Here is a 9,918-nt window from a genome sequence, read left to right on the forward strand (position 1 = left end):
GGTGTGTGGCGTCCATGGCGTCCATGTGCAAGGGCCCTGAATGAGGCAAATGCAGAGCCGCGTCACAGCCGTCTGCTTTCGGACTCTCCTACGTCATCAAGACGTGCGCGAGCACACAGACGTTATTTCTGTGTCTTCTACTTAGTGTAGACGAGACGTTTGAGGATAACATTTCTTTAAGCGTCAGAAAGTTCAGGTAGCCATACTCTTACGCCTGGAAGACGGTGTTGCAAGCTTCTGTGGTAGGCTCAGCCACAGCAAATGTTTGGGTGAAAATTCATGTGATTTAGTTCAGGGATGGTCCTTTCCGTGTGGTGCTTGGGGTGTTTCTAAGCTCCAGGACAATGGGAACAAAATTGCGGAATGTGTGAGTTTCACTTTGGGGCAGGAAGTCTGACCATGTTCTTACTTTCAGGATTGTGGTGGTTTTGGACTCCATGATTAAGGTCTTCACATTCACACACAATCCCCACCAGCTGCACGTCTTTGAGACCTGCTATAACCCAAAAGGTAAGAGGTCTGAGGACGAGCAGCCCTGGCGGCGAGTCTCGGCCATGGTGCTCCTCCTGCAGAGGGTCTGTCCGAGCAGCCACCCTGCCAACGCGCCAGGCCGGTCAGGCTGTGGGAGGATCCATGTTCCTTGCTTTCCTGCCCCTTCCCTCGGGCCTGCTCCACCTTCAGCTTAGCTCACCCCAGTTCCCGCTGGTTAGTGGTTGGTAAACCTGAGTCCTCCTCAGCATCTGGGGGGCCTTCACGTGACATCAGCCCTCCCCTGCTCGCACCTGGACCTCCAGCCCACTGGGAGCTGCCAGGTGGGAGCATGTCTACTCGCTGGGGCCTCTGGATTCTGGTCTAGAGCCTTCACGTCCTTTCTCCATCTGGGCTGAGAAGTACTTGTTGGCTGACTTTGTTTTGTACTTTAATTTCTGTTTCGATTTTGCCCCTGTCTCCAGCTATGTTGAGGAGATCCACTGATTTTAAGTTTTAATCGATAAATTTTGGACACTGTACGCAGTTGTATAACCACCAGCACAGTTGAGACATAGAATGGTCTCGCCACCCAAAAATGCTTTCTCGTGACTCTCTGTACCTGGCCACCTTGTCGACCTGACCCCCGAGCTTTGCCTTTTGAGATGTGCAGATGTAGAACCACCCCAGGGGGCATCCAAGCCTGTAATCTGACAGAGCAGACGGCCACGTCTTTCTCCTGCAGAGCGGCGGGTGGGTTCAGACTGCTGACCTTTCGGTTAGAAGCCAAGCGCTCAGCCACTGCGCCCCCAGGGCTCCTCGAGCGTCTAGTCAGTTCTCTCACCTGTTTTTAATTGGCTGTTTATTGTATTGAGAAATTTAGTAGGTTTAAGTCTTAAGTTTTTAAACATTAAACGTCTACCTTTAAATCAGTGAAACCCTTTCCTCTGATTTTCGTGTTAGGCGAAGCCCCAAATCCTGACACGGAAACATGTGCCTGCTCTCGTGGCGTCCACATGCACCCTGCCCCCCGCCATGGGGCTATACGGGTGTTAAAGTGCCTGGACTGTCCACGTTGTCCACGGTGCGGCTGCCCAGTCCCTTGCATTAAAGACCGAAGTGGTGTCAGTGTGCGAGCGCTGGCTCCAGGCCCGGCAGCGCCGGCTCTCTGTGGGGGCGGCCTTCCTCCCTTGCAGGTGTGCCTGCAAGTGCTTGCTTGTGACCTGCACACGGCCCCGTGTTTCTCCCCCAGGTGGGTTGCTCCTTCTGGCTGGTGAACCAGTGTGAGGCGCTCTGCCAGCACCCCTCCTCCCTCTCCCCACAGGCGTCCCCAACACACTTCTGGGGGGGGTGAGGGGCAGCCCACCAGGATCTGGTGTTTGGTTTTATACTTGTGGGTGATTTGAAGTTGGGCCTTTTGTCTTCAGCTACGCCGAGGGCACAGGCTTTGTGCCGTTTGCCTGTTCTTGCTCTTTCTCTTCTCCTTTTGGGGGGGGTTCCGGAGGTCTGGATTTGCACTGCTGGTTCCCATCATTGCGCAGAGACGACCCGCTGGCCTTTCTCAGGCCATACTCCTCCCTGCGCGCCATCTCGTCTGGTCCTTATGTGCGAGAGCGTGATGGTCGCATCCTAGAGCAGCAGGAAGCCCGGGGCCATCCCAGCAGGAGCAGAGGAGGAGGTCTGTCTGCCTCTCGGTGCCTTGGTGCACGGTTGGTCCCAGTGCATCTGTCTGGTGGCTGTTCAGAACGTCTGCGTCTTTGCTGCTGTCACCAAACTATGTGGGTGCTCAGTCAGGTGTAGCAGTGGGCTGACCTCAAAGTGCACACACGGTGGCCATCTGTGGTCCAAGCTTCTGCCCGCGTGAGGGCCTCTGTGTGCGTGTGCAAGATGTTCTCGCCTCTTAGGAGGGTTCGTAGATATCAGCGGGCTGATTCTAAAATTCATATAGAAAGGCAAAGGAGCTAAAACATGAAATAGCAAACCAATCTCGAGAAAGAAGCGGAGTTGATGGGTTCACTGAGCCTGGTTTCAGAGGTAGCGTGGGGCCGCAGGGATTGAGACGGCACGGTGTTGGCCGGGGGCAGGCAGCATGTGTCGACGGGCCGGGGGCGAGCCTGAGAATAGCCCACGTGGACCATCACTTGATTTCTGATAACGTGGCCCAGGAACAGTTCTGAGCAGTGTCGCGACAGTGGAAGCGTTCGTGTAGAGGGACTTGGGCATGGTCTGAGGAGACGGGGTGGGAAGTACTTCCTCGTGTGGGCCGCTGTTCCTGGAGCTGGTGGCGTCAGCCTGGGTGTTGCTGAGCAGCTGGGTCAGGAGTCCAGGGAGCAGGTCTTCCCTTCTGAAGACATGGAATCAAGGTCTGTGAAGTCGTATGCCAGGAGAAGGAGAGGGAGAGCTAGTGCTACAGAGCAAAGCTCGTCCTTGTTCTGGATCCCCACCTCAGTGTGGGAGGTTCCTGGACAGAAGACAGCACACCTCATGGGAGTCGCGAGACCTCGGGCACAGCTAAGTCCCCTGCGTGGACAGAAACCACCCAGCTGATGGCGCAGGACAACTTGAAGCTGCTGTGTGTGGGGCCCTCTGCCGGGGCCCCGTCTCCCCCATCTGTCAGGCATGTTCCTCAGAACACTCGGCAAGGGGCAGCTCTGCGTGGTCTTCAGATGCCCTTCACCATGAATGGTTTTCAAACTGATTTTGTGATTTTGTGATGAGAGCCCCAGAACTATCATTATTGTCATCATTGTTATTTAGGGCTGGGGGGCAAGGAGTGGGTTCTGGTTGTGGATATCAGGATTTTGAAAACCGTTGTGAGTCAGGCGTGGGTGTTCTGTCTCCATAGGTCTGTGTGTCTTGTGCCCCAATAGCAACAACTCCCTGCTGGCCTTCCCGGGCACACACACGGGCCACGTGCAGCTTGTGGACCTGGCCAGCACTGAGAAGCCGCCCGTGGACATCCCCGCACATGAGGGCGTCCTGAGCTGCGTCGCCCTCAACCTTCAGGGGACGCGAATTGCAACGGCATCTGAGAAGGTGAGCTCAGCCCTGGAGACACTCCTGTGTCCCCTCCCGAGACTGTCCTGATGTCCTTCCCTGACGGACGACGGACGGGCTGTGGGCTGGGCGGTGCCCTCATGGGGGAGGCAAGGCCAGGGCTTTGCAGGCCATCTGTGCTGAAGGACCAGGGCTGTTTCCAACTCTCTGAAACCAATGTGCTGCAAAGTCTGAGAAGTTTGACTGAGAACAGGGATGAGACAAGCAGATGCAGGACCACACCCTAGCTCTTTATTCAGAGGAGGAACTGCGGGGTGGTGGGTGCGGGTTCTATCTTAACAGATGCTGTCAAGTCGCTTTCCCCCTGAGCTGCCACATTTCCACCCCGTCAGAGTCCGCTGGACTCTCCCGGACTCTGGGGAGATGTTGAAACAAAAAGGACGGAGCCCATTCTGAGGAATCCGACATCCAAGAGGGTCTCAGGGAAGCAGAGGAGCTGGTCCCACGTCAGTGGCCTCGCCCTCTGACGGCAGAGTGACTCTGTTGCTTGGTCGCACTGTCCGTCGGGTTGTGACCGAGATGACACTTCCCTGGACAGTGACCTGGGCCAGGTCTGTGAGCCATGTGGGTCAGTGGGAGGGCGCAGCTGCAGAGAGTGTGAGTGGGTGGTTGTGTGGACTGCCGGCTCCGTGAGCCTCTAGTGATGAAAGCCTTCACTGTTTTTCAAAGGGGACGCTTATAAGAATATTTGATACCTCATCAGGGCACCTGATCCAGGAGCTGCGGAGAGGCTCCCAGGCAGCAAACATCTACTGGTGAGTGTCCACGTCTGTCTCCCTAGAGGAGATGAGTGCTTTGGGATGGCATCGGGAGGATCCAGGACGGCCACCCTGTGTCCACCTTGTGGCTGGGTGTTGGGCTTCAGCTCTCGGGATGAGTTACGGCTGTGTATATTGGGGAGTTGAAAATGTATATGAAATAGCAAGACTATTATTTCTAATCACCTTGACCCACTACCTGCTTCAGCACTGCTGGTATCTTGCCATTTGTACTTCTTCGCTTCACCACTTCTCCTGCTTACGTGTCTGTAGTATTTTAAGGCAAATGATGGGGGCCTTGTTGGTTCGTCTGTAATTCAGAGCCGGAATGCCTTCTGTGACAAGGCTGGTGTGCCACAGCCCCGGGGACCACAGTGCCACCGTGCTCAGTCCCCACTCGGAGGAAGACCTTGCCCTCTGCACCTCGGCCTGCACGGGGTGTGTGGGGTGGGAGTGGAGCTAGTCCGTAAGCTGAGTGCGTTTATTTGCGGGGCTCAGGACAAAGGCTGCTGGCTGCCAGTACCACCACAGGCCGTGGCTGCCACATCAGCAAGCTGACCACAGAATGGAGCTGGGCCCCACAGGGGCAGAGCAGGTGGAATCTCTGGAGGCCCTGTCCCCAGGGCTGCTCTGCAAGGAACCCCTTGCTCAGCGCATCGCCCAGGCCGAGGAAGCCTCCTGCTGCTTTGAGAGCCACGCCCAGAGTTGACCTGTGGCTTTGACCTCCATGGAGACCCTTCGTTCATGAAAGGGCCTTGGAGGTGGTGGTTCTCCCATTCCATCTGGAGTTACAGGGCGTGGCGGGGGGGGGGTCTCACGAGGATTTCACACGCCGGGTGGGAGTCGTGTGTAGACCTCCCTGCTCCTCTCTCCACAGCATCAACTTCAACCAGGACGCGTCCCTCATCTGTGTGTCCAGTGACCACGGCACGGTGCACATTTTTGCCGCTGAAGATCCAAAAAGGAATAAGCAGTCCAGGTGGGTCTGAGGAAGTCCGGTGGTGGGAGAAGACCAAAATCAAAGGGTTGACCATTCTTTATCGTGGACATCATTAATTCCAGAAGTCCAGGCTGGAGTCTTTTCCACTGTTCACTTGATCCTTGCTGAGGCTTGGAAACAGGACAGATTATTGGGTACTAAGCCATGGGTTGTCACTGCCCTGTAGTTCCGCTGGGATAACGCTCTGGGGATGGCTTCTTGTTTACTACAAAACCCTTTTTAAAGACTTTTATCATATGAGGAATAAAAGAATAAAAACAAAAACGGAATTTTAAAACACCACAAGGCTAAGGTCATATTGGATTGAAGACATTTTTAACAGGATTTTTGGTTTAATCAGGTGGATCTTCTGTGCCTTGGTAACTTGGTTATGTGAGGGTGATTGCGTTTTCATTATTCCTTATCCTCACAGTTTGGCGTCTGCCAGTTTCCTCCCGAAATACTTCAGCTCCAAGTGGAGCTTCTCCAAATTCCAGGTCCCCTCAGGCTCTCCGTGCATCTGTGCCTTTGGAACAGAGCCCAACGCTGTCATTGGTGAGCAGTCCTCCCTCCCTGCTCGGGTGCACGGCTCCATCCAGCCCCAGGACCCCTGGTGGTGCTCAAGGCCTGGACAGCCGTTAGGATGCTGTCAGCTCCCACCCCCCATGGTTTCCCCCAGGAATTGCTGGGAGCAGGTCCGTGCTCAGTCAGGTGTGGGGTCCACTTGCACTGCCAACAGGTCACTCTGGCTTGAGCACGGCTGAGGGAGGCAGGTGGCCAGCTGTCTGCAGCGAGCTCAGCAGGGACCAGCTGCCTGCATCGCTCGCAAGGAACCGTGGGTAAGGGGTTTCCCTCTGTTGCAGCCATCTGTGCCGACGGCAGCTACTACAAGTTCCTGTTCAACCCCAAGGGGGAGTGCATCCGGGACGTGTACGCACAGTTCCTGGAGATGACCGACGACAAGCTGTGAGCCGCGCAGCCTGGATGCTGCGCCGTTGCCCACGGGCTCCCAGGCTGTCGCTGCATTCCTGGGCCCGCGCGCCGCACACCAGTCAGTGGCCTGGGGCTGCCTGGTGCCCCAGCCTCAAAGCCATACGTGGTGGTCTGCTTTCCTGAGACAGGCGTCATACTTCCAGTATTAAAGAACAGAGTGGCTGTCAGCCACAGTGACGCCCTGCGGCGGTGACTAGCTCATGCCTGCCACCTGTCACCTTTTAGTTCAGCTGTGAAGTTAGCTTAGCAGTTCACTGCATCTCACACCCACGACGCCTCCGCACACGGAAGTCGGGGCTGAGGAGGGGCAGACGCCTGGACGCTTGTTTTTGGCAGCAGATTCCATCACATCACTGCGTCTTAGGGAAACGACAAGTGTAGATGTGAGTCCTACAGCAGAACAGGATTTAAGTAGAGTAACAATACCAGCAGCAGCCTTAGGGCAGAAGGGAGTTCCTTCTCCAGTCTGAATATGAAGCAGAGATCCACTCTGTCAGAGAGCACCACCCGGCCGGGTCCCTGCTGTAAGTTCTCTTCGTGGTCTCTGCGTGTCTGTAGCCGTGTGTGGTATGTGCACACTTGTGCGTCCCGTGTCTTTGTGCGCTGTTGGAATTGAAGCAAACACAAGGCCCCGGGGACGCCACTCCTCTCCCTGAGGGTGTGGTGGCCTCTTTGGTTCTCGAGGAACAAAGTGATGCAGAGAGTTAACCTTGACCTTGGAGAAAAATGCCGTGTGATGTGGAGCACAGGAAGTGGGCTGCAGCACAGCGCCCCACGTCCCCGTTGGGCAGCATTCAGCCTCCATCACTCTCGTGTCTTCCCTCCCAACGTCTGTAAGGATAGCGACACCCTTATGTTTTGGGAATGAAGGGCACGTACTTTTTTTTTAACGTTTGGTAAGCAAAATAGGTTATGGGCTCTGTGATGTTAGTACTGTTTGAGGTATATATTTAATTCTCCTCAGTTCCCTTCAAAGAGACTGATTTTGTTTTTGATTTCAGGTTGCAGACATTTAAAATCTGCATAGCAGCAATTTTCTCAGTGTGTCTGTTCTTTTCTGTCCTGTAATCAGCTAACTTTGTGGATTTTGATGTAATGTATGCATGTTACTTTTATGTGTATTTAATCATGAAATTTAATTTTGCACACTAATTTTTAATGTTTCTCTTAAATAAAAGTGACTAATTTTGTTGTACTCTTTATCCATAAAGGGAAGTAGAATTGCGCGTTATGAAACTGAAGTTCTCCCCGTTGTGAGAATCGGGGTTGAACTGTAGCTTCAGGAGCTCCCCGTGCAATCCTCAGGGACTGACTTGGGGTGGGTGGCACTGTGGTGGGAACGGTGTGAAAACCGAGGCCCCTGCACTTGCCCCCTCGCCCCCCACCCCCCACCGTGCAGACGTGTCGCGGGTGGCGCTGTGGTGGGAAGCGTGAAGGCTGAGGCCCCTGCACGTGGGCCGACTGGTCGTGGGTGGTGCCATGGTGGGAACAGCGTAAAAGCTGAGGCCGCTGTGTCCGCGACCGTCTCATAGCCGCTGAGCGCTTCTGGAGAATGAAGAAAACGAGTAGGAACCTCGTGCAGCCTTGGGAGGAGTGCAGCTTCCACGTGGGGAGCAGAGGTGAAAGAGCAGTGTTTACTGACTTTGTTCATCTGCGTCGGCCGTCACGCAGGCAGACGGCCCCAAAGGCATGGGGGGCGTCAGCCTCATGGGGGGACACGGTGTGTCTGAGCCTGAGTGCTCTAACAAGGCCTTCCCTGCGTCCCAGCTGATTTCGTCCAACGCGCCAGGTCTGACTTACATCGTTGATGGGATTGCCAGTTTACGTTCTCCCAAATACAATCCTCCTCACGTATCCAGCTGTCCACTGGCTGGGGGACAGTTCCCCCCAGGAGACTGGTCTTCCCACAGTGAGAGCTTTCTCAGGAAAGCAGGGCAGTTTAGCAGGCAACAACTCATGAGACGTCTCAAGTGTTTTTTGTAACAGTCTGCAAGCCGATGCCACGTCATACTCGTCCCCTCAGGACATGAGATCTGTGCTCCAGCTCTGCTGCACAGGACAACCTGGCTTCTCCGTGAGGTGATAGGATGGCAGGGCCCGTGAAGACGCTTGCGTCTGAGCAGGAGGCCCTGAGTGGGAAGCTTTGTCAGGAGCTACCTCCACGGCTGGCTTCCTGCCGGGCCCCATGGCTGGCTGGGGCGTGTGCTCTGCAGAGACCAGGCTGTCAGCCCTGTGGCAGCGAGAGAGCTCTGGCTCTTCTCTTGGTTTTTCCAACATAGGATGGTGAGCTTGTGCCACAGAGTGGGATCTGAGAAGTGACCGGAAAAAGACTGAGTTGGCAAGGTGGATGGACTGAGGAGGCAGCCGTGGTGTCGCCACAGTTTCTGCTCAAGACAGTGTCTGAGAAAGAACAAGGTGTTGCAGGAGACAACTGGCAGGGTGAAGCTTCCTGTGGGTTTACTGGTTTCAAACCGCTCACAATTCCAGTAAAAGCCTTGTGTGGAGCAGGTACCATGGCGCCTTTTCCCACTCGGGGGCACCTGTGCCTCCTTTCTCTGAATCTGGCCGAGTCCTCGTCTGCTGGGTCCACTGTGGTTTGTTAGAGGCAGGGAGACGTGAAGGGCTTCCTTCCCCCGGCTTCCGCACAAACCCCTGCTTGCTGGCCACGTTGAAAAGTGCAAGTGGTTGATTTCCCACCAAGGACCCACTGAAATGTGTGAAATTACTGCCTCAAACAGTTGTTCTCTGAAGAAATCTGTTCATCGGGTGTTCTACTACTGTGACTTCTCCAGCATGTGGGTGTGAAAGCTTGTCCATTTCTTGATGGCCTTGTTCATCATCAGCCCTTCCTCTCTCAGCCTGCACACCTGTCCCCTAAACCACCCGACACCAAGTCCTCTAAGAAGCACTGCTTTCTTGGAGCCACACACCTTTTCAGAAGTGGTAGCTGACCACTGCCTATGGAACAGACAGAGCACGAGGCCTCCAAAACTTGGCCCACATGTGCTTTAGGGGCACATCCTGGGGAAGCCACTCCAGCCTGGCCAGGAGTTTCACTGTTGGTGCTGGCCGTCTGAAACCTTGTACGGCCAGAGGTTTTTATGTCTGCGTACTTTACGCAATCAAACACCTATAGAACACATTATTTGCCATACCTTGTCTCCTAGCGTTTCAGTATTTTCCATAATAGGCATTTTATTAATTGCAACACTTGTAGAACTTGTGTTGTGCCCAAAGTTTGTTCCTCAAAAAATCAGGAAAACAAAATACAAGTGTTTGTTGTAAAATAAAAATATGTATATAAAAATTGGTTTTTTGTTGAAAGCAAAATTCCCCTATGTTGCTTTCTCCAGAGAAGACCACCACTGAAGAGCTCTGTGCCTCCTCGGCACATGATTTATAATCTCCACCAGTGTTAACAGATGCTGTTCTTGAACCGTTTATAACAGGAACAGGTCGAGAGCTGCCGTACTTATATAGGTTGTTATTCGGTGCCATGGAGTTGGTTCCAACTCATAGAGACCCTGTATACAACAGAACGGAACACTGCCCGGTCCTGCGCCATCCTCACAATCGTTAAGCTTAAGCCCGTTGTTGCAACCATTGTGTCAATCCATCTCGTTGAGGGTCTTCCTCTTTTTCGCTGACCTACCAAGCATGATG

General features: G+C 54.2%; 1 protein-coding gene across 3 annotated transcripts in view; it reads left to right on the top strand.

Moving 5' to 3' along the window:
• The window catches only part of WDR45B (WD repeat domain 45B), a 12,535-nt gene extending 5,046 nt beyond the window's left edge, over positions 1-7,489 (top strand). The window contains exons 4-9 of one of the 3 annotated variants that reach the window (XM_004374073.3): positions 416-510; positions 3,314-3,504; positions 4,195-4,280; positions 5,161-5,262; positions 5,696-5,817; positions 6,126-6,375. In XM_004374073.3, coding sequence (XP_004374130.1) covers positions 416-510; positions 3,314-3,504; positions 4,195-4,280; positions 5,161-5,262; positions 5,696-5,817; positions 6,126-6,232 — 703 coding nt within the window. In that variant the 3' untranslated portion in view covers positions 6,233-6,375. Of the gene's footprint in view, positions 1-415; positions 511-3,313; positions 3,505-4,194; positions 4,281-5,160; positions 5,263-5,695; positions 5,818-6,125 lie in introns of all 3 variants that reach the window. The other 2 variants (XM_023729173.1, XM_023729174.1) reach the window with 2 other exon arrangements.
• The last annotated feature ends 2,429 nt before the right edge of the window (positions 7,490-9,918 follow it).

Source organism: Trichechus manatus, unplaced genomic scaffold (genome assembly GCF_000243295.1).
Source record: "Trichechus manatus latirostris isolate Lorelei unplaced genomic scaffold, TriManLat1.0 scaffold00028, whole genome shotgun sequence".
NCBI classification, from domain to species: domain Eukaryota; kingdom Metazoa; phylum Chordata; class Mammalia; order Sirenia; family Trichechidae; genus Trichechus; species Trichechus manatus.